This window comes from Canis aureus, chromosome 19 (assembly GCF_053574225.1).
Source record: "Canis aureus isolate CA01 chromosome 19, VMU_Caureus_v.1.0, whole genome shotgun sequence".
NCBI classification, from domain to species: Eukaryota; Metazoa; Chordata; class Mammalia; order Carnivora; family Canidae; genus Canis; species Canis aureus.
Genome location: NC_135629.1, coordinates 5,090,518 through 5,115,358, shown reverse-complemented (window position 1 = coordinate 5,115,358; position 24,841 = coordinate 5,090,518). Strand labels below are relative to the sequence as shown.

Below are 24,841 nucleotides of genomic sequence, written 5' to 3'. Positions count from 1 at the left end.
TTCTCTGGGCCTCTCGCTATTTCGGTTAATGCCTCTGTGAGGCATTTGGCCACTTGGCACATGCATGAGCCTCCCAGAGGGTCCATATGTCCAGTGGTAGACTTGCTGGGTTGAGCCCCAGGATGGCAGTAAAGGTCAGCGTGATAAGGGGCAGGGGGCAGAGCCAAAGGGTGGACAAGGACAGACGTGGGAGTCCAGGGGAAGGGGCTCCCTCTCAGCTCGCCCCAGAGGGGTGGCGGGCAGCCACCAGGGTTGCCTCAGACTAGGAAATTAGGGAGAGTTTAGAGAGGGACTGCTGTCCAGCAACCCGAGGAACAGGACAGAGTGTGGGGTAGCCACATGACGGAGTATTATTCAGCCATGAGAAGGAAGGACACAAAAATAAATAAATAAATAAATAAATAAATAAATAAATAAATAAATAAATAAAAGAAGGAAGGACGCATTGGTTACATGCTACACCACGGAAGGACCTTGCAAACATTATGCTCAGGGAGGGAAACTAGACACACCAAAGGCCACGTGTTGTATGATGCCATTTATGGGAAGTGTCTAGAATGGACAAATCGTGAAGACAGAGCAGTGTTTATCTTTTTAAAAAAGATTTTACTTATTTATTCATGACAGACACGCAGAGAGAGAGGCAGAGATGCAGGCAGAGGGAGAAGCAGGCTCCATGCAGGGAGTCCGATGTGGGACTTAATCCCAGGACCCCTGTATCACACCTGGCCACCCAGGTGTCCTTACAGAACACTATTTAGTAGCTGCCTGGGACTGAGGGGAAGGGAGAAATAGGGAGTGACTACTAACAGGAGTGGAGCATCTTTCTAGGGAGATGGAAAATGTGGGGCCCAGGGGGCAGCGAGCAGGAGGTATACCTGGCAGGACTTGCCTCCTGCCATCTCATCTCACACCAGTGCTTCCACTGGTCAGGCCCACCTGGAAGTGACAGTGGCATTCAAACTACCCCATGACTGATATGCACCAGGCCCAACCTAGCAATCACCAATAGCAATGGTCAGGGGCCACGTGGTCTCCCCCGCACACGGCAAGAGGCAAAAGTATGGGGAGTGGTCTGGAGAGACATACGGACACACACTCTGACCTTGCCTAAGTCCCTCCCTTTCTCTGAGCCTCACTTTCTTCACCTGTGAAATGGGATGATAATATCCATCTCTCAGGGAGTGTCAGGAAAATCAGGTGCCGTCAGGGCTCTGAAAACACTCTATAGGTTATGGACCAGTATGGATACAAAGCTAAGACAGAGAGATGGCATCAGAAGCAGCCTTGGGAATCATCTAGTTCAGACCCTTGAGTTCAAAATGGGGAAACTGAGGGCCAGCAAGGGTACTCGGCCAAAGAGCAGTGGAGACAAACCCAATCTCAGCACTGGAGACTGTCCCTGCATACAGCTTTCTCTCCTGAGATCTTTTTTTCTTAAAAATAGACTTTATTTCTCAGACCGGTTTTAGGTTTGCAGCAAAACTGAGCAGAAGGGACAGAGATCGGCCCTGCGCCCACCTGCACAGTTTCTGCACCAGAGTGGCACGTTTGTTACAACCAGTACAAGATCTCTGTGAATCCAGAATTGTGTTCCTGGCCTCCCCATCCACTCACGATAAAATTGCATCTCCTAGCTGACCAGCAGCGACAGGTAGAGAAGAGAAGGAATCAGGTAAAATGTGAACCCTGGAGCAGCCACTTCTTTCCCCCCAGAGTGCCCCCCAGCCCATTAATCTGAGGCCCTCACTGTGTTCGGAACCCAGGCCACCGTTTGGAGAGACCGGAGAACTCCATGTTCTCCAGAGACACTGAGACACCAGGCCCTGGGCCTCCCAGATGGATTTCCCCCTTCACTTGCCTTTTGCATCGAGGCATCTCTGCATCCCAGGATGGCAAAGTGGCAGATCCCGAGCAGTCTTAGGTGGCTGCTCTGTAAGCTGGGACCCAGCACCTCAACCAGGGACATAAAATATTAACATAGGTCCATAGCAGCTGCTCCAAGCCCTCTGATCACCCCTCCACACATCACGCCTGCTCCCGGGGTCCTCCGGACTCCTCCATCCAGCCAGGCAGGGCCTCCCAGACCCTGAACATTCAGGGTGGTAGCTCAGGCTTGCTGCATGCTGGTCGTGAAATAGTTTGAATGCAATCCCAGGACCCCGGTATCAATCCCCGGTATCAATTCCTGTTGGCGAATTTACCTTTGGCCATTTCCTGGGAACCTGCTATGTGCCAAGCACTGGGAAGGTGCATGGGGTTGTGTCATCTTGGAGCCTGCAGACCCTCCAACCACGTGTCACTTAACCACAATCCAGACTCTTCAAGTGTAGAGGGAGCCCTGGAAGTCCCTCTGGATAGCTGAGAAGCTGGTAGCCAGCCTGGCCTCGAGGGGTGGGGGCAGGGAGTGCAAAGAATGTGGCTTTGTCCCACACTTGTTTCCTCTGCTGTTGTCCCCTGCCTCGGGGAGAGGGCTGGGTGCCCATCCGGATGCCCGTCTGGGTGGCCAGTTCTGGCCAGGGCGGCTGATTATGCCCAGCTTAGTGTGGATATAATGCGATCACTGAGGCTCTGAAAATGCAGAGTTTGCAGGGTTAACAGGCTGGCCATCATCTGATTAGGGGCCCACACAAATACTACCATGGCCTCGGGCCAGCTGTGGCCTCACAGGAAGAGGGAGGCAATGTAGGGGAGGCTGCATGCAGCGGGAGTGGCAGCTGCACCCAACCTGACCCTGGAGCCTGACCTCTGGCACTGGGGCTCCTGGCCCAGCATCCGCCACAACAAAAACAGTTGGTGTCACAGCCTCAAAAATACAACCTATTGCTTTTTTCACTAAAACCTTCCAGTGACTTTTTAAAAAACCAGCTCTACTGAGGTATAATTCACATACCATACAGTACACTCATTTAAAGTATTTAGCTCAACACTTTTAAACATATTCTCAGATATGTTAGACCATCATAATATTCTAATATTTTCATTACTTCAGAAAGAAACCTGTACTCTCTAGCAGTCACTCATTTCCCCCAGCCTCTTCCCAAACCACTAATCTACCTCCTGTCTCTATAAATTTGTGTATTCTGGACATAGCATATAAACACAATCATACAATTTGTGTCTTTTGTGTCTGGCTTGTATCACTGAGCATAATGCTTTCAAGGTCCATCCATGCTATAGGGTGTGTCAGCACTTCATTCCTTTTTATGGCTGAATAATGTTCCATTGTGTGGATATGCCACATTTTGTTTATCCATTCATCAATTGACAGACAGTTGGGTGGTTTCCACTTTTGGCGATTATGAAGAATGCTGCTGTTCACATTGGTTTACAAGTTTTTTGTATGGGCGTATGTTTTCATTTCTCCTGAGTGTATACCTAGGAGCAGAACTGCAGGGTGTCATAATCTGTTGAGGCGGCTATAACCATGTACCACAGATTGGGTGACTTACAAACAATAGACATTTATTTCTCACAGTTCTGGAGGAGGCATACCAGCATGGTCGCCAGCCCGCTTTCTGGTTCAAAGCCAGCTTTGGGGCACCTGGGTGGCTTAGTCAGTTGAGTGTCTGCCTTCGGCTCTAGTCATGATCCTGGGGTTCTGGAATCGAACCCTGCATTGGGCTTCCTGACCAGTGGGGAGTCTGCTTCTACTTCTCCCTCCCTGGCTTGTGCTCTCTCTCTCTCTCTCAAATAAATAAAATCTTAAAAAACAAAAAACAAAGCCAGTGCCTTCTTGTTGTATTTTCACATGGTGGAAGGGGCCAGGGGTCTCTCTGGAGCCTCTTTTGTCAGGCATTCATCCCATTCATGACAGCTCCACCCTCATGACTTAAAAACTTCCCAAAGGCCCTACTTACTGTCTTCCTTGGGGGTTAGGATTTCAACACACAGATTTGAGAAGGGGGACTCAAATATTCTGGTCATAGCACTGGGCCATATGATAACCCTAAGCTTCACATTTTGAAGAACTACCATATGGTTTTCCACAGGGCTGCTCCATTTCTCCACACCCTTGCCATTACTTGCTAGGCCAGTGTTTCTTCTATCGGCCATCCTAGAGGGAGGGTGTGAACTGGTATCTCATTGCAATTTTGATTTGCATTAGCCTGGTGCCTAGTGATATTGAGCATCCTTTCATGTGCTCTGTGGCTCTTGTACCCATTGCATTTTTATAAATTGTGAGATATAGCTTATGTGCAAAAAAGCACACAGGACATCTGTGTTGATTTAAAAGAATAATTATAAAGCATATACTCATTATATTATACTATTATTATACTATTATAATACTATATATTATACTATTATAATACTATATATTATTATATGAGTATATAGCATATACTCATTATAAAGCATATACCCTCATTTCTTTACTTCTCATTATACTTTCTACCTCTGTAAGTGCCCCTGAACAATACAATCCAGTTGTATTATATTAAAGGGACATGTGTGTTTTTTGGGGGGGCTGCCTACCTTTGAACTTTATATAGATGAACTCATTCTGTAGAAGTCTTTTACAATTGCTTTGTTCCCACTATATTTATTTTCCTTTTCTCCTAAGATTGATCGATTTATTTATTTATTTATTTATTTATTTATTTATTTGAGAGAAAGACAGAGATAGCATGCATGGGAGGAGAGGGAAAAGCAGGCTCCCCACAGGGTACCCAATGCGGGGCTCAATCCCAGGACCCAGAATCATGACTTGAGCTAAAGGCAGACGCTTAACCAACTGAGCCACCCAGGCGCCCCTCCCCACTGTGTTTCTGAGTTTGACCTCTGTGATGTGCTTTGCTGTATCTGTTCATTGTCACTGTCTTATAGTGTCTCACTGAGTGCACCCCTCAGTTTATCCATCCCACCACGGATGGACATATGGAGAGTGCCCAGTGTGAAGATACCGTGCATCCACCCCCCTGGGCACTCTCCATATGTCCATCAATACTGCTGCTATGAATGTCTTTGAACCTGTTTGCTGCGCACACAAGCATTCCAGTCTCTCAGGTGTATACCTTGGAAGTGAAATCTCTGAGTTGTAGGTCAGCACATCTTATTAGAGCCGTGCAGTGTGTGTACACCTGCCAACTGTGATGAGGGTTCCAGGTGCCCCACATCCTCAGTATTGTCAGAATCCATTCTGAGTGTCCCCAGCATGTCTTGTTGAGATCTCCAACTGCACTAAAGCCTCAGTCAGCCGGAACCTGCTGCCTAACCCTGCCCCCAAAGCACGTTGCCACACCCCTCTCTGAGCCCTGCTCTTTCCCACGCTTCTCAGGCCAAGGCAGGAAGGAGAGCTGGACACTTTGGAGCTATCTCCCCACAGACAACCGAAAGGGACATGTGTGTTTTTTTGGGAGGGCTGCTCATTCAGTAGCAGCTGCATGTGTGTGCGGGTCCTGTGAGGACACTGTGCACAGTAGGTGCTCTCACACTAGGTGTCCTGGAGTCAGAGCATTAGCCACTGGAATCTCTGTCCCTGGACATTCTGGATACTTGTGGTGTTGCTGGCTCATTGAATTGCAGATACCATGGTTGAAACAGGGTGTGCTCCCTTCCTGTTGAGTCCATTGATCCATGCACTGGTCACCTCCTCCTAGAGGCAGAGCTCTTAGGACTGAGAGGACCCTGAACACGAGCCCATCCTTGGAGACCGGGACCTTATCTTGTTACTACCTCTGTGTCCCCAGGACCCGCACTGGCCCAGGCCCAGAGACAGAACTAATGATTATTTTTTGGATGTCTGATTCTGGTCCAGTGCCCTGACTTTGGCCTGAAAAGATGGAATTGCCTTCATTCCATGTCACAGTGAAGGCAACTGAGGCCCAGAGAGGGTGTGACAATTTCAAAGTCATGAAGCAAGTAAGCAGCCACCAAGCAGTTGATTCACAACTCCCAGCAATAAGACCCTTGTCTCTGAATGCCCTCCAGACCAGCTCTAGGACTTCGGCGAGCCTAGCTTCTACCTCATAAGATGGTATCATACCTACCTCGTGGAATTAAGTAATGCCACATACAAAAGCATGACCAGTGCCTGGACAGGTGATTAATAAATGTTCAGTCATCAGTCCATTTCTTCCCACTAGATAACAGGCAAAGTTAATTTAACAGTCCAGATGAAGGCCATGAAAATGCTCATATGTTATGACCCAGAAACTATGCCCACTAGTACATCCCCATCCCCATGCCTGGTACACAGTAGGAGCTTCATAAATGTCTTTTGGGATGAAATCAGGCTGAAGAGGATGAGGAAGGAAGAGAAGCTTTAGTTCCACTGCCTTCTATAATAGAGTTATAAAAAGAAAGAAAGAAGAGAGGGAGGGAGAGAAAAAACTTAAAAAACCCCATAGAACCCAAAAGCTTGAAAACAACCTAAATATCCAGTACCATGGGGGGTTTGGTAAATGTTGCCTTCTTTGCTCGCAGGGGTATTCCAAGGCAGGAGTCAGCAAAATACGGTTCACAGGCCGTCTGTGGCCCACTGCCCTTGTATGTAAAGATTAACGAAACCCAGCCAATAGTATCGCCTCTCCTTGAACTTCCTATCAGTGGAATCGCATAGTATGTTCTTTTTGGCATCTGACTTCTTTCACTCAACATTACATCTTAGAGATCTGTTCTTGTGTGTATTAGTTCACTCTTTTCTGTTGCTGCCAAGTATTTCATTGTATGATCACTACTAATTACAATTATCATCTCCATTTTGCGTACGAGCAAACCCAGCACAGAGGACTCAAGTAAGTTGCCCAAGGACACACAGCTGGTTCAGGTTAGATCTGGGGTTTAAATCCAAGGTCAGGTATCTTGTGCTTTTTGTTCCTCATACAGGGTGGCCTCTCAGTGCCATGGTGATGGGAGCTGGAGGGGAATTGGGATCTCAGAAGAGGCATTCCTTTGAGCCTTTAGGTTACAGAAAGCTGCCAGGGAAGGTTAAATCAGAGCCAGGTGTTCCTGGCCCCAGGGGTTCACTGTGCCTGGCAGATTTCATAAGTGGTCAAAGCAGATGACCTTTTAAATATATACTCGAGGTCAGGGATACAATATGGAGTGGTGGGGACTGCGGCAAATTGAGGAATGCCAGCCTGTGAAGGAGATGGTTGCTGGTTCAGCTCCAGGGCTTGCTGCCAGAGATTGTGGTGAGCAGGACAGCCATGCTAGCATTTGTGGCCAGCTTCCATGCCAGTCGGTCAGCGCTCAGCTGGACCCGAGTACCTTAAATGATTTGAATCTTGCCCTGGAGTTGCCAGGTGCCTTTTCTGTTTGCTGGAACCAACCAACCAACCAACCAACCCTGGAAGTCTCTATCTGCTGGTTTTTCTTTTTTCTTTCTTTCTTTTTCTTTTTAAAGATTTTATTTATTTATTCATGAGAGACACACAGAGAGAGGCAGAGACATAGGCAGAGGGAGAAGCAGGCTTCCTGTGGGGATCCTGATGTGGGACTCGATCCCAGGACCCCAGGATCACAACCTGAGCCCAAGACTACGCTGAACCCGCTGAGCCACCCAGGTGCTCCTCTACTGGTTTTTCAATGTTGGTTCAAAAATGCTTTTAAGCCTGTGCAGGCCAAAGGGAACCCCTGTGTGCCCTGGACTGGCCTGACTGATCTCAGCATCTATCTCAGGACCAGATAGGAGCGGGACCGGGGGCCAGGAGAGCAAGTGGGTTCCAGGTAGAAGCATGGCACAAAGGCTAGAGGTGAGAGGGATTTGTGGCCTGACCACAAAGAATCACAAAAAGTCCTAGCTGGCTAGGTGGAGGTGGTGGGGGGTGGGGGGCGTGGGCAGGGCGTGGGCTGCCGCAGGCCGCCACATGCAGTGACTTGCGCTGTGCTCTTCCCCGCTCACCCCTGCAGATCCTGGAGGAAAACATGAAGCTGGAGTGCAAGTGCCACGGTGTGTCCGGCTCGTGCACCACCAAGACGTGCTGGACCACACTGCCACAGTTCCGCGAGCTGGGCTACGTGCTCAAGGACAAGTACAACGAGGCCGTCCACGTGGAGCCGGTGCGCGCCAGCCGCAACAAACGGCCCACCTTCCTGAAGATCAAGAAGCCGCTGTCCTACCGCAAGCCCATGGACACAGACCTGGTGTACATCGAGAAGTCGCCCAACTACTGCGAGGAGGACCCGGTGACGGGCAGCGTGGGCACGCAGGGCCGCGCCTGCAACAAGACGGCCCCGCAGGCCAGCGGCTGTGACCTCATGTGCTGCGGTCGCGGCTACAACACCCACCAGTACGCCCGCGTGTGGCAGTGCAACTGCAAGTTTCACTGGTGCTGTTATGTCAAGTGCAACACCTGCAGCGAGCGTACCGAGGTGTACACGTGCAAGTGAGCCTGAGACGACGGCGCCGCCCTAGGGCCAGGTGGGCGCCTCCAGCTGCGAGGCAGACTGCAGGAGGGACCGGACAGCTCCCGGGCTGCAGTCACCCTGGCAGGTCTCTTCAGGGGCCTCCACGGGGGGAATGCTGAGCTTGAGCTTGTCTTTTCTGCTATGGGGACACTTCTCCTGGGTTTTCTGCAGGCGCCCAAATGAAAGATCTCCCCAGAGCCCGGGACTATTCTCGTCCGTAGCCACTGCTGCTCCACCCCGACCCCAGACAGCGCCCACCCAGGGCCCTCCTCGGCTGGAGCAGAGCCTTTCGCACCAGGAGCTCTGGACCCTGGGGCCTCAACATAGCAATATTTAACAATTTATTCTGATAAAAAATAATATTAATTTATTTAATTAAAAAGAATCCTTCCACCTCGTCGGGATCCGTTTTCTGCAATCAACGTGGACCGCTTGCTTTCCTTGCGGGATAATTTTGTCACTAGGACAAGGAGCCAAGTAGAACTGTACATAATTATCCTTGATGCAGATATTTCTACTAGTTGATTTTGCAGGTACTCCCCACCCTTGCAGCACTAGATGTTTAAGAGCAGACGTCCTTTATACATATATAGATATATATACACACACGTTTATATTTTTTTGCTGTTTGCTGCTACTTATCCAGAAATTTAAGATGATCCAGATTTGGAGACATCTCCCCAGTTATGATTCCCATCCTTTAGTCCTCCCCAGATCAAACTTAACACCAGTAGAGGAATCCAGTTTGGAATACAGAGAGAGAGGAAGGGTAATAATAAAACTCCCAGCAGTTTCCATCTTTTGGAAAGTGAGCCACTGGATAAGAGAGAATATTTTGTAAGAGACTATTTTTATATGAATATTTTATTTATATTGAGTCTGCCTGTATCATTCCGTGGCCTGTGCTTCTTCTTAATTCTGGTACTTGCTTTGGGGTAAGGAGGAGTGAGGCGTGGTCCCCATGGGGACCCTCACATAGCTGGGTTCTCGAGTTCTGTTAGCCAGGTGGGCAGAAGTGGCCCCTGGATGCCTGGGCTGGGGTGTCATCAATATTACCTGGGAAAGGAATCAGATCCCCAGCCAAGGCCTTTTGAGTAGGGTCACTGAGCTGTGACCTCGAGATGAGCCATGTGGTGGGCAGGCCCGTACCCTTGGCATTGGGTGACCATCACAGAGCTTGATGGTTCGCCACTCGGCAGAAACCAGCTCAGGGAGCCCGCTCCTCATTGGCACACCCCTGCCATTGCTGTGTGTCCCGAGAGGTGAGGCATAGTCTTCAGTTATGGGGCAGAAAAGTTGGGGTGAGGGGGTCCCGTGAGCAGCAGGGCTCAGCATGGCTTCCTGGATGTCGTGGTCTTAGGGCAGACAGGCAGAGAGGTGTGGACAAGGCCTCTCTGCTCTGGGTCCACCTGTATCCAGTGCCTGTCAACCTGGAAGGCTCTCCTCCAAGAGGCTGTGGGTGTTCTAATATGTGTCCGTTTGCATTTCTGTGTGCACGTGTGTGTATGTATGTGTGTATGACCTTGGGGAGTCTTGGGGTAGTCATGTGACTTTGCACCATCAAGTACCCTTGGGGGGCTGATGTGCCCACATTGTGTGTGCTCGTGCATATACTCATCTATGTGTGTGTCTCTCTCCATGTGCCTGAGAGATGCAGGGTGGTGTGTGTACATGTGGGTGTGTGCCTATGCATCTGCTGGTCCCCAGGTGTCTCTGCTTGCGGGTGAGGTGTGGTGTGAGGCAGACTATAGGGACCTTTGGCGATTGTGTTGAGCCACCAAGAGATGGCACCTCTGAACTCTGTGCCCACAGACACTGGTGAAACTCAGATACCTCTGAGACCACAGCCTGATGGCCCCATGCACTGGGCACTCCTCCGTGTCTAGGCTGTGTTGGACTCCCCAATGTCAGCACTGGGCCTAGATCACAGCATGGACAAATAAAATGGCTGGATGGTTGGCTGATTTCTTCCCTTGGACCATTTATTTCTTCTTTACTTGGGTGTCGGGATGGGTAGGGATGTGAAGGGCTGAGTGGATGGATGGGTAGCTGGTTGGATGGGTGAGTGGGTGGGTGGATAGGGGAGTAGATGGGTAGATGGGTGGATGGGTGAGTAGATGGGTGGATGGATGGATGGGGGGTGGGGGGTGGGCAGTTAGGTAGGAGAAAATATACAGAAGCTTCTTACAGATCCCATGTCACAGTTTATCTCTGCCTGAGAAAACCAGAGTCTACCATGAGCGAAGAGAGTTTCCAAGCCTATAGTCCCTCTGTTCCTGGCCTCATGGTGTCTAAGAATCAAGAAGGTTCTGACTAAGCCTCCCTAGATACCCTAGAAATCACCTCCATGTCCTTCCCTACTATACAGATGGAGAGTATGTCTGACATGAGGGCAGCCAGGCCTTCGAGAAGAATATCTAGGTTGGCTGCCAGTGTGTCACCTGACCCCTTAGCACAGTTAGTTTCCAACCCTGGGGCTGCTCCCTCTCTGAGGTCCCCAGCTCAGTTGGGCTCTGAATCTCAATTTCTCCATCTATAAAAGTAGGATAATAATTATGTCGCGAGGTCTTCCTCACACTGATGACTGTATGGCACTTTGAGTTGCAGAGCAATGGTTGAACAATAAATATTATTATTATCATGTATTACTATTCTTTCCATAATGATAAGATTCTTCAAACACAGCTTATGCTAAAAAATATTAGGCTCTGTGTTAGCAAAAAATATTAGCAAAATATTTCCCCCTCTTTGGTTTATTCCTAAAATGGCTTTTCAACAAAATGGACTTAAAAAGACCTAAATCTTAAGAGACTGAATCAAAATTTTACATAAAAATCTCCCACCTTTTTGGTATTTTCACAAATACCATGAGGATGGTGTAGGCTATAAGCTGAACTTGGCTTTTGGGCCACCAGCATGCAGCCTCTAATTTGAACCAAAGCTCCTGTTTTATCTTATTTTATTTTATTGTTTTTAGATTTTATTTATTTATTTGACAGAGAGGGGGACAGAGAGAGAGAGAGAGAGAGAGCATTTGTGCACACAAGCAGGAGTGGCAGACGAAGAGGGAGAAGCAGGCTCTCCTCTAAGCAGGGAGCCTGATGTGATCTTGATACCAGGACCCTGGGATCATGACCCGAGCCAAAGGCAGATCCTTAACTGACTGAGCCACCCAGGTGCCCCTGAACCTCTCATTTTAGAGATGGAGAAACTGAAGCCCAGAGAGGGGTAGGGCTTTATGCAAGGCCACACAGCAAGTCTAGCAGAAAGAAGACCAAGCTGGGCCTTGTGCCTCCTGGGAAAGTCCTTTCACCAACAGTGGTGCACTCTAGCAGCAGTAAAGTAGTTTGGAGGCTGGTTTGGGAGGGATAAAGTTCCTGTTTGTTTTCAGACGTACATATGTGTGCATACATGTGTGGGCATGCACTCACACATCCTCTGGACTTAAGTTTAAGCCCAGTTCAAGGCTCCACAGGGCAGGGGCAGGGCCTTCCCAAGGACCCCAAGGGGATAGGCCTGCAGGGGGTGCCCTGGCAGCTGGCTAAGGGAAACCCAAGTCCTCCCATTCTCCCCTCCCCAGAGTCTCACCCTCCCCACCCCTGTCAGCTGCCCTGTCGTCAGTCTTGAGTCTTGTTTTCCTCCACTCCTCCATCCATCATCATATCCCGTTGGTCTATGCCACAATATACCCAAACCTGACCACTCTCCGTGGGCACAACCAGCAGCCATTTGGTGGCAGAGTCTGGCTACGTTTGCGCCATGGCAGGGTCTTCTTCTCCCAGGTCATGTTGCTTGGGCATGTTTCAGCCTCTTTTGCAGTTGAGAGTGGCCAGGGGACTGGGCTCAGACCACGAAGTGGGGGTGACATGCTCCCTCCCAGCCCCTCAGCACCTCTCACGCTCTTTCCCTTCCAGTGTGTGACACAGCCACTCCGGGGCCCTAGGGTATGGGCAGTGGAACCACAAAAGGAAGGGCTCTCAATGGTCCCTGAATGGCCACTTGGAGGAGAGCGGCCTCCTGATCAGGAACACCGACAGCAAGATAAACACCTCTTGCCGTGGAAGCCACTGAGATTTTGAAGGTCATCTGTTAGGACACAGAGCCCCTCCCTCCCTAAGCTGTGGCTGGTGGCCTTCCTTCTGTGCCAGTTCCTGTCCTGCCTCCAGGCCTTTGCATATGCGGTTCCCTCTGACCTTTGCATGGCTGGATCTCTTTGGTTACTAAGACAACTCCAATGCCAATTCTTCAATGCCAACAACCCTGGCTTCCAGCACCCTTCATCCGCCCTTTTTGTTTCTTTGTGGCATTTGCCATGATATTAAACGGTCTTTCTCACTTACTGGAGGCTGTGCGGTATAGTGGTTAAGAGTCTAGAGCCAGATGCCCAGTGCTCAACCTGCCTCTATTGCTTACTGCTGTGTGGTTTAGAGCAAGTAATATAACCCGTGCCTGTCTTTCCCCATTTGTAGAACAGGGGCAGTCGTAGAATCAGTGAGGTGTTGAACCAACACATGTAAACTGCAAAACACAACGCCTGGCATAGTGTAAGGGCTGAGGAGGTGTGAGGCTTGGGTATTAATATGTTTATTGAGTTTCGTGAGGGTAGGACTTCATGCGTCTTGGCTACCGCTAGGTCTCTGGTGCCCAGCACACAGTTGGGTTAATAAATCTTTGTTGAATAAGAATGACCAAAGACCTGGAGCCTGTTCCCAGATTCGCTGGGCCCCCACTTGGGCCCAGGCAGGGGGTGGGGGTGGTGGGCGCAGGCAGGCTTCTGGAGTTAAGGAGCCACGGGACAGGAATTGGCACGTCCTGAGTGCCGCCTGCCTACTCGGGGCCAGATGGGAGTGCAGAGACAGATCAAGCTCTCTTGATGTGATCGCAGACACATCTGCTCCCTTGACAAGGTGGCCACTGGTTGCCGCAACGACACTCCTGGCCCCAGAAGAATGTGTTGGAGACAACGGGAGAACTCTGTAGCCATCTTTCAGCTTAGCCTCCAAGATGGTCAGCCACCCCCGACCCAGAGAAAGCGTCATGCCACATGCTCGTGTGCGTGCGCACGGACACACAGTCTCACACAGACACTGAGCGAGAGACCCAAGGGCCTGGCACGTGGCCAATGGAGGGACCAGGCACTCACAAAGGGGAAGTGCAGGCGCACATCTGCCATGACTGGAGCCCAGACGGACCTCATTGACAGGCTCTGTCACCCCCAGGGGTACAGGGTCACACTCACAAGATGTACACCCAGAGGCTGCTCACAGATTGAGCAACCTGTCTTACCTGGAAGCTGGCTTGACCTTCACCATTCACCTTTAATCCTGGGCATCTGCTTGGCAGCAGGCCCTGTGTGTGTGTGTGTGTGTGTGTGTGTGTGTGTGTGTGTGTGTGTTGGGTGCAGGGGCAGGCCAGGAAGCAGGGGCATGCGAGCTGGAGGGCACTCAGGGCCATCTCCCTCAAGAGAACATACCCAGATGGGAGATCATGGAGTATGAAGAGAGAAATGACCCCTGAGGGCCAAGAGAGCACCCTCTGAGCTCTGGTCTGACCTCACAGAGAGGAGTGTGCCCGGGTGCAAAGCCCCTTTCTCCGTCCAGGACCCTGGACTCCAGTCTCAGCCCTGTCCCTCTTCCTGTGGACAGATTGGGCCAGGGAGGCCCTTCCACCGGCTGAGCTTCAGCGACTCCGCTGTAAAGTGCACGCTAATCCCAGGCAGGCCTCTTGCGGCTCTCAGAGCCCACGGTAGCTGTGACTAGCCACGGTGGCTGAGACCCCACCAGCACTGCCTCACAGCTGGCCTGCATTCTGTCCCCATCAGCAGGTGGCTCTGGGGCGGTGAGGGGCCTCTGCCGGAGATGGGTCCCAGAGGGGGATTCTCAACGTGTGGCCCGTGGACCTCTCCCAGGATTAGGAGATTAGAAGGTCACGACTATTTTTATGGCAATACTAACACACTTGCCTTTTTCACACTCGTGCACTCATAGGTATACAGTGGGCTTTTCTAAAGGCCAGATGACGGGTGCTAGCACAGGAGGCTGGATGCAGTGGCGGATGTGAGCCTCCAGCCGACTTCAATGAAGCCAAGCATGGAAGAAATGGGCAAAAATGTAAAACAAATGCCACTTTTCCCCACTGTTTTATTTTATTGGTTTTAAAACATAGAGCTATTTTCATTTAAAATATGTTATTTATGTAAACACAGTGGGCTCATTCTCATTTAAAATGAATACATGAATATTTACATTTTTTTCTCAGCTTCAATTTCTATTATTGTAACAATTAATAGATAACCTCCCCCATCTCCAGACACACAAGAACAGCTCTGGATCTGCAATAATTTCTTTAAATGTTAAGGAGTCCTGACACCCCGACATTTGAGACCTGCTACCTTATATGCACGGCTAACAATCGATTATAGTTCCTCTGCTCACCCAATTTCAGTACATAATACAAATAGGGAGCATATATTGAGTCTGGACTGTGTGCCAGGCTGTATTCTAAGGGCTTTAGAAGGATCTCATGGAGTCCTCACGCCAGTCTCATGAGGTTGGTGCGATGAAGGTAGGAGAAAACACAGGCTGAGTTTCCAGCAATCTGATGGGTTATGGGGTTAGTTACATGGTGGGGTCGGGACCAAAACTCAGACAATCTGACTTGGGAGCTCCCTGCTACCTTCCGGACCCAGTCATTTCCTGCCCCTCCCTGTGCCTACCGTTGTCAGAGGACACACGAGATGCCCAGCTAACTCTGAATTTCAGATAAGCAACAATGGCAAGTTTAGTACAAGTATGTACCAAATATTACACGAGGCATACTTATCTAAGAAGAATTCATTGTTTATTTGAAATTCAAATTTAACTAGCATCCTATATTTTTATTTGCAAAATCTGATGACCCAAAGTTTACCCGAGGCCTCTGGGTACCAAGGGACCCCGCCTCCCAGACATCTGCCCCCACCCCCATCCCCACCCCCCGGGCAGCATGGCCCAGCCACTTTCTGGCTGTACACCCTGAGATAATGCCTTCCCTCTCTGGTCTGCATTATGATCCCTCTCCCCAGGGCAGAGATGAGGGGTGGGGGGAGCTGAGTTGTGATGATCTTGGGCACTTTTCATTCTGGTAACATTTGCTCTCAAATTCAGAGCCTGGGAAAGTCTTCTCAATAGCCACCTAACTGCTCTCTTCACCACCCCCATACACACCACCGCTCCCCCCGCATAGGGGAACATAGTCCATCAGGACTACTTTGAGAGGTGGTCCTAGAGCTGCTGCAGTCTGCTCACCCCACCTTCTGCTACCCCCCAAAGGCAGCCTATCTGCCTGTCTACCCCACTGCCCTGCACCCCTCCCCCATGGTGGCTGACCGGAGAGGACTATGTTCTGTGCAGCTTCCCCCTGACCCTCTCTGGTCTCCAACAAGGCATAGCTCGGATTTGCCACTCAGTAACAGGCTTTTGAACACCCCCAGGTCCTGGGGCTCCTGCATCCCAGTGACACCCATACTGCAGACAAGCAAACTGAGGCTCGGCTCCCAGGGCCTGTCATTTGGCACTTAGTTAGGCGCCAGGCTGCCCTCCTCTCCACAGGAATATCTTCTTTTGCCCTGCACAGCCTCCAGCCCACCTGCCAGCGCCCACCTGCTAGCCAGCACACCTGGACGGTGGCAGAGACGTGACTTGCAGCAGATACTCTGACACAGCTCTTGCTACTGGAAGGCAGCCAGGGCTGCAGATCCCTCAGAGACGTGGTGGTGCTAAATCAGAGAGCATGCCGGTGGACTTTTTCACTTAATATATAATTACTTCCTTGAGTTAGATCCTTTCTCTGCCAGCCTGGCCCTCTTCTCTGCTGTTTCACTTTCTTCCCCTTTGACCTCTGAGAGGATGATCGATTAATGTGGTTAAGCACCAACTATGGGCAAAGAAGGCATGGGGTGGCAGGAACTCCGGCGAAGTGCACTTAGGAGAGAGCCTGGCTTGCAGTTCAGGCAGGTGAGTCGTCAAAAGCGTAGGGCTGGGGTTCAGACACCGTGAACTGTGTGATCCTGGGCAAGGTGCTCAGCCCCTCAGGGCCTCAGCTTCCTCACCAGTTACTGAGTGTCAGTGTGTGGCAGGCCCTTTCCCAAACGCCTTACACACACTCTCTCGTGTAATCCCCACGATATGAATAGGCGGCTATTGGCCTTGGTATGAGTTGGCTAGGGCTGCCGGAACACAGCCTCCCAGGCTCAAGGCGCTTGAACAAGAGAAGCCGACTTCCTAACAGTTGTGGAGGCTGGAAGTCCACAAAGCATGGGCTGGGCTGGTTCCTACTCAGGGCTGCGGGGCAGAGTCTGTTCCCAGCCTCTCTCTGCGCCTCATAGATGGCTGCTTTCTCCCTGAGCCTCTCCACATTGACTTCCCTCTATGTTCTCTGGGTCCAAGTGTCCCCTTTTGTAAGAACACCAGTCGTACTGGATTAGGGCCATCCACATGGCCTCCTTTCCATTTGATCACCCCTTTAAAGAACCTATCTCCAAATAAGGTCATGTTCTGAGGCCCTGGGTATTAGGACTCCAACACCTGAATTTGGGTGGGGGGAGACACAATTTGACCTATAACATCTGGTTCTAGGTAAGGACACTGAGGCAAGGAGTTTAAGTAACAGGTTCAAGATCACACATGCTTCAAAAGCTAGAAGTGGGATGCAAACCTCCGTTCCAGAGCCCACTACTCTGAAACCCTCGACAGCCTGTTGGAAACTGAGCCAGGCATTCCTGCCTGATGGGGCTGTGCCAGGGATTACACAGCAGAGCCATGGAAAGTGTTTAGAACAGTGCCCTGCACAGAAAAAGTACCCAACAAATGTTAGCTGTTAATATCACGGTCTGCTGGGCCTGGATTCAAATCCTGCTCTGACCTCTTGTGTGTGTGACCTTGGGAGGGGCTTCACCTCTCTGGGCCTCCGTTTTGTCATCTGTGGAAGGTGTGGAGGATGACAATCCTTCCCTAGACATCCCAGCTAGCTTCCTGTGGGCTCCCAGATATCTTCTGAGTACATGCTGCCGGGCCCCTGGACAGCACTGCAACATAAACCTCTCCTCCTTCTGTGGGGGTTCTGGGTCCCCTCCAGGTCCGAGGCTCTCTGACCTCCATGTGGCCTCCCTTGGGGGCACGGTGAAGGGTCTGAGCTGGCAGGAGGGGAGGAGAACAGGGAGAGAAGAATCTAATTCAGGTGAGGAGGGTACGGAATTATTGGGGCTGTCCTCTTCTGGCCAGGATGGAGTTGCGGCGACCCATTTATCCTCCTGCCCAAAACCAACCAGACAGACAGAATACATGAAACAGTCGTTGTCAAGGCCCTGGATTTCAGGCCACAGAGGACAACGATCCCTACAAAACAGGGAACAAATGAAGTACGCTCTGTGGTTGCTCAGCTTGCTGCCTTGAGGGTTTCCAGGCTGGAGCCTCGGGAGGGGAGCTGCAGTGCTTAGAATTTGCTGGAGTCCACGGAGACGGAGGCAGCCGTGGCTGACCGCGCAGAGCAACAGGGGAGACAGTTGCCCAGATCTGCGGAGGGGCCTGAGGACCCCGCAGAGCAATCTGTTCCTGCACACAAGGACACTACTTGAGGCCAGGGGAGGACCCATCTGGAAGGGTTCAAGGTAAGGTCACCTGGTGTCACACAAGACTGGGAATAGGACCTCCTCCCACTAACAGGGTGGCGGGTGGGGCGTTCCAGAAGGCCTTGCCTCAGCAGTAGGGAATCATCAGCTGTACACCAATCACAGCTCCACACTCACCTACTAGATCATAAAAGCAAGACCTCAAAGGAAGCAAACTCTTTACAAGTGACATGACTGCATCTCTGAATAAAGCTTGAGAAGATTGACAGGAACACAAAAAGTATCCAGCACCCAAGAAGGTAAAACTCAACGTCTGCCCTATAATCAAAGATGACCCCAACGGTTGCTCCCTTCTCAGGTCTCACCACTGTGGTCTGGCCTCCCGGCTGTCTGGACTACGGGCCCCTCCTGGGCTCCTCTGGCCACCGTGCTTCTCTCTTACACACTAGAGAGTAGTTGCCTGTTTGCACCTGCCTCCCTCACCAGACGGGGAGAAACTCAAGGACAGAGACTGTCTGATCCTGCACCGAGGCTCCGGCAGGGCAGGCACTCTGTGGGCACTAAATAAATGCTTAGTGGATGGATGGATGGATGGATGGATGGATGGATGGATGGATGGTTAATTCCTTAATGATCAGGCCTTTCCTTTCTCCCCTGTTGGGTTCTGAAGCCTTCACAGTTAGGGATTATTTCATTCTGCTCTGTATGCCAAGAATTCAGCAGCACCTGCCCAGCCTGAGTAGGCCCCAATAAATAAATGTTTGTTGATTGAATAACAAAACAAGCCTTTGTGCATGCTGCTGCTTCTGTCTGGAATGCTCTTTCCCAAACATCCCCACGGCTCACCCCTGCACCTCCTACAAGTCCTCGCTCGAGAAGGCCTGACAACATAATTTAAGAGTGAAAGGGCCTTCTTCCTCCCAGTACTCCAGCCTTCTTACTTCTTACCCTTGCTCTTGTTTCTACCTTTTCACTCATGCCCTCATTCACTTATTTATTATGTTGACTGTTTATTGTCGGGCTCCTGCTACCACCAGGAAAAGAAAAAGCTTTAAACACAGAGCATTTTGACATTCTTATTTTGCCTTATTTCCCCAGTACCTAAGGTGGTATCTGGAACATAGTAGCTGCTTGATAAATGCTTGTTGAATAAGGGGATGGCTTTTGTTGTGCCAGTGACTGCTCTGTGGTCTGGGACTGGCTTCTGGATCCTTCCAAGCCCCATATTTAAAAGAATAACAGCAACAATCATAGTAATGAAGAAGGAAAGATGGCAGGGCAGTCATTGGCACCTGCTCGCAAAGATTCTGTCTCTCCATCCTCCAGGCACGTGGGTGTGGTGCCCACCCCTTAGGGTCAGCCTATGACTTATGTTGGCCAATTTGAACAGAAAGGGCAGTGATGGGTCTCACTTCCAGGTGGACACTTTAAGAGCCAGTGGCACCTCCCAGCTCCTTTCTCCCCTCTGCCAGAGTGATGGCCAGTGTCCCCCACAGTGGTTGCTGCTCTGTTATGCCGCAGAACAAAGCCACAGCTGACCCAATTGGGACATTTTGCATGAGTGAGAAATAAACTTTTGTTGTATTAAGCCAGTGGGATTTGGGGCTTTTGTTACAGCAGCATAACTTACCATCTCCTGACTGAGGGTCCTGACAAATGGGATTTTGTTACCCGAGGGTTACCCCGAGGGCTCAGGCCCTTTTGCTCTGGGAGGGGTAGGACTTGCCAGGATAACAATGACTGTGGCTTATCGGGGTTGTGTGCCTAATGCCCCTCGGTTGCCCCATGGTAAAGGCACAACAAGCCAGTGAGAAGGCAGTTGTCCCCATGGAGACACTAGAGGTACAAAGAGGTGAGATGGTGCGCCCAGGTTGCTGAGGGGGGTGGCGCCTGGGACATGAAGGACATGAAGCCTCAGATGGTTCTGGTTCTTTCCCCTGTCAGTGTTCAGATATTAGCTACTGCCACCCTGGATGCCAGTTTGCTCCATGAGGAGGGTTGCAGCTGCACGTCTGGCCTCTCTGGTATATGTGGGTCGAGGCTAACGGTAGGGGAGGCTGGACTCCCCAGTATGTTTGCCAAGGCAGTTTCATGAAAGAGGGTCTACTGGTCAGAGAAAGGGTGGGGGTCCAGCAGGGACCAGCACACCGCCTCCAGCCTGTGAAGCTCCCCTCCGACATGACCCCATGTCAGTGTGTAGATTCATCCATTCCTTGGGGGCTCTCCCTCTCCCCCACACCAGGCTCTTTCACTAAGAGCCCCCAGAGCTCCTGGCCCTGACCAAGTAGCAGTGCTTTGGTCAGAGTGTCTGCTCACCTGGACCAGCTGGTTCAACAATGGGAGAGGAATGGACACCCCTCAAAAGCCACACAGCTGGAATGAGAGGTCATTCAGTTTGCCTGGATCTAACATCTGCAAAGCCAGTTTCCCTGAGTAGATACGCCTGCTCTGAGAAGCTTTCCTTATTTAAAATTGGCACAGAGATGAGAGACTTCCCCTATGCCTCGGGGCAATAGGGAGAAGGGAAGCAAACATTTATTATGCCCAGAGCTTGACCTGAGAAGCCTCCCTGAGGTCTCTGATGTGAGTTTCATTGTGCCCCTTTCACAAGTGTGAAGCCTGAGGTACCAAGCAAAGGGACGACTTGTCTGAAGTCATGGGGCTGCTAAGCAGCAGAGCCAAGGCTCATAGTGGGCTTCTGACTGCAGCCAGGTGTGTCCTGCAAAACCAGGTCCTGCCCAGCCTCCCAGCCACCATCTCTGCAGGAGCCACCTCTTTCACTGGGAGCTGAGTGAAATCACTCAGGACAGCTGACTTGGGGGAGGCAAAGCCACACAGACCTTAGCTCCTGACTCTGTGACTTTGGCCAGGGCTTCCACTTGCTGAGCCTCAGCCTCCTCAGCAGTAAACACTGATGAGGGACTCTGTGCAATGAAATAATGAGGTCAAGAGCACTGCACCATGTCTAGCAAATGCTAGGTGCTCAGAATATGGCCATCTACTCTTGAGTGGTGGGAATCCATGCCTGCAGTGCCCACTGCCCCAAATAGCACTGCAGCGAGCCTCCTTACACATCAAATGTCGCCTAAGGGACCTGTGTGAGAGTGTCTCAGGTAAGTATCCAGGAGCGGAATTGCTGTGTCTTGGCTAGGGTAGGTGCGACTTCATTTGCATGAGCCCCAGGACGCGGCTCCCTTGATTGGCTCCACCAGTTACTGTTCCCACACAGGGCACTAGGGATCCTCTCTGTGCCCGCACCAGCACTTGGCAGCGCCCAGTTTTTTGTTTTTTTTTTTTTCCAGAAGGATTCACATTTATTGGTTCAAATGCAATAGCACTCGGCTTTTTAATTCTTGCCAGTCTAATTGTCGTCAAGTGATACCTTGTGCTTCTCTGGTCACTGCTAATGAGTTTGCTCATCTCTTCATGGGCTTCTTGGCCTTTTCTGTCTTCTCTCCTGTAAGTGGCCAGGTTACATCTTTGGCCCATTATCTGGGAAAACTTTTCTGTGCTTGCTACCTGGCCAATCTCTCCTGCTCCACAGGCATCTTGTTCTGTCCAAGTCTGCGCTGGCTATACATCCACAGGTCTCCCGGGATGCCTGTACTTCCCTGCACTTGGCCTCTCTGTGCTGCCTTCTTACCCCTGTTACTTTCTCATTTCATTCATTCATGCATTGGTTTCCCAGCACAACTTAATAAGATTCAAACACCATGGCCAGCCCAGGAGTCCACATGATGTGGCAAGCAAGGACATCAACTTGCTCACTGGCATAAGCTTCCTGGCTAGGTCTGAAGTGCCATGCTCATCACCAACCTTGAGGATGCAGGCAGGGCCTTGTTCAGAAGTCACTTCCTCAAAGAGGCTACTCCTGATGGCCCTGCCTAAAATACCAGAGCATCATTACCTACTGCCCTGTAATTATTTTTCTTCTCGGCACTTACCCATGCCAGTCACTATGCCATGCATGTTTTTGTTTAGTGGTATTTAGAGGTGAGGAAGCTGATGCATGCCAAGTCCATAGTAAGCACAGAGCAGTCCCCGGCAGGAGCCTCAAAACAGAGCCGGTGTGACTTCCTTGGCACTGCTCAGACTTAGCTCCTAGGGCAGCTTTAACTCAGATCTATCTGGATATTCAGGTGAGCCCACTTAATTTTTCTCCTGAGTCCCACTACTCACTTAATCTGCACAAGAGAAGTTGTTGGTAGTGGAGGCAAAAAGGTCCAGAACATTTGTGCTCACTGCCTCAGAGCAGAGCCACTTCCTGGGGGTCCTAGTCCTATGTCTAGGGGCCGGTTCTGCAGGACTGCTTCCCGCTCCACCCCCAGTGAACCAGGAGCAACAGTGGATATGCATCATATCCAGCAGTCGGTGGGTTCTTGACAGAGGAGCTACAAGGTGGCAGGAGCCTGGGCCTGCCTCCTGCCACACACCCACTGCAGACTGCTGAAACTCAAGGGGTCACCTCGATTGCATTAAGCCACCAAGATGCCCAGGTTTTCTAGTAGAGCAACTAGAATTACCCTCTAAAACAGTAGGATAGGAGCCATGTCCATCTGTAGCTAGAGGCAGGTGCCCAGCCAAAGTCTCAGCAAATGAGCTGATAGATGGGAGTGAGTCCACCTTTCCTACTTGAGGCTCTCTCTAGGCACACTGCCTCAGCATAAGGAAGGACATCTTCCTTTATATTTTTTATTAACAAAAGTAATGTTTGCTCCCTGGTTTAAAAATATACAGAAGTATCGATAGCAAAAGATGAAAAAATATCCCCCAATCCTGCTCCCCAGAGGGAGCCACTAGGACCGCAGTTGGTATGTATGAATACGAACACATACGTGTATGTCCCTGCCATGTGCCTCTGCCCCAAGGTATTCTCTCAACTCCACATCACACATAAGTAGACCTGCTTCATCCTTTTCAACAGTCATGGAGGATTTCATAGCACAGAAGTACCCAAATTTATTTCCTCATCCTCCTGTAGGTGCACCTGGGCAAGGCCTCCATTGGTTTTTCCACCATCACTAACAACATGGTAGCAGAGGTACTTGAACATCCATCTCTTAGTTCTGCTGTGAGTCTTGCTGCAAAGTCTTCCTGTCTCCTAGAAGTGGGGGTTCTTGGCCACACAGTGGTGGCTTTTACATTTTGAGGGATTCCCCCAAGAAGGGGTTTAATCATCCCACAGGATGACCCTGGATAAACCGTGGAAAGCCTGTGAGGTAGTGAGCTTTCTTTTGCTGGAAGAATTCCAGGGGCTTTAGACAAGCACCCACCAGGGTGCTGCAGAGGGGGCTTCTCCGTCAAGTTCTGGATTGTCCTGGACAACCTTTACTTGTTCCCACTAGCATGTTTTATTTCCATACAAATGTTCTGGGGCTGATCTTGGCTAGGAATCTCATGAGGTTCCTTCATGACCACAATCAGAAGTTCCCTGCTGGGGGAGCTAGAGCAGCCTCTCACCAACACCCAGCTGGAGGATGCAACTCCCTGTCCTCCCCCTGGGACGGCTCTGTGAAATTCGCACAAAAAACACGCGGCCTTATAATCTGTGCCACTGTTTGTCACCAGATGTTCAGAGGCAGGGGTGCTAATTGATGCAGGCAAGGAGGAGGGAGCGGAGGGGGGATGGAAGCTGCTGGGAGGTTGGGCGGGCTAGGTGAGGAAGGAGAGCCCCATACTGGGGGTGTGCAAGAAAATGCAAATCTTAGGAGGGACTAAGCCAAAGGAGGGGCATAGAATATTTAGGGTCTCCTGGCAACGAGATGTAATGAGCCTGAGAATAAGGATCTCTGTTTTTTTTTTTTTTACAAGATCCTATAATAGTGATGAGAATTTCTATTGTCTGGTTCCTGCATTCTACAACTCTGTTTTGAAATGTTCTGATTTGGTGATTCTGAGCCTCTGATTCTGTGTTAAAGCTCCAAGGGGTGCACAGGGCAGGTGGTTTTGGAATGGGGCTCCTGGAGACCCAGTGCAACTCTTAGGATTGTTGAGAACTTGGGTGCACTGCCTGCCGGTTCCAGGCCTCAGTCCCGGCTGGCAGATGGAGATGGCAAAGTAGTGGCTCATAGTGTCTCAGTGAGGGTTCAAGGAGCTGAACCAGGTGGATGCTCAGGCTGCGAAGGGAGCCTGCACACAGTGGGTGCTCAGCAAATGCTGGGTTTGGTTGCTCTTTCTTTCATTCCAAGGGCAGGCAGTCCGAGAGTTGATTCTGGGAGTTGAGGCCAGGGAATTGAGCTATTGTTCTAAGCTGCCTCTCTGGGTCTGGAAGTGTCTGGGGCTCCAGGACCTGGGTCCACTGGGCAGCCAGCCCTCCACAGCAGGCAGCTGCTGGAAAGCAAAGCAAACACGCAGAGGGAAGGAAGCTCCTAGGGCTGCAGGAAAGCAAACAAGGGCCATTTCCTCCAGCCGCATGCTGTGGACGGCCAACCTTTCCCAGAGCTGTTCCTTGGGAGTCCTCCTCGGGCGCCTGGCCAGTGTTTGGACAGCTTGAGGGGCGCAGGGGGCAAAGAAAGTGGAGCAACAGAGAGCCCGGCCTGGCCAGGGCAGTCACAGGCACATTCCTCCTGGCCCCTCGGTAGGGCACTGCCACGCAGCCCACCTGACCGCATCCTCAGCCCTGGCCGACGGGCCTGGCTGTTGAGGGGTCGCACCTGGGCGGGGGGAGGTCCCCAGGATGGAGCACTAATGCTGCAAATACAATAACATCAATAATAATAGTGTTGATTAAATGCTTACCGGGAGCCAGCTCTATTCTCAGGGCTGTATGCAGAGTATTTCATGTAATCCTCATCATGCTCCCACTATTACTGTAATTTCACAGGAAATTTGTAATTTTCAACAGGAGCTGAGGCAGGAATGAGTAATTTTAGTCCAGAT

General features: G+C 50.7%; 1 protein-coding gene across 2 annotated transcripts in view; it reads left to right on the top strand.

Moving 5' to 3' along the window:
• Positions 1-10,319, top strand: part of WNT7A (Wnt family member 7A) — a 66,862-nt gene extending 56,543 nt beyond the window's left edge. For both annotated transcript variants that reach the window (XM_077857686.1, XM_077857687.1), the window contains exon 4: positions 7,858-10,319. In XM_077857686.1, coding sequence (XP_077713812.1) covers positions 7,858-8,337 — 480 coding nt within the window. In that variant the 3' untranslated portion in view covers positions 8,338-10,319. The remainder of the gene's footprint in view (positions 1-7,857) is intronic.
• Positions 10,320-24,841: the final 14,522 nt, after the last annotated feature.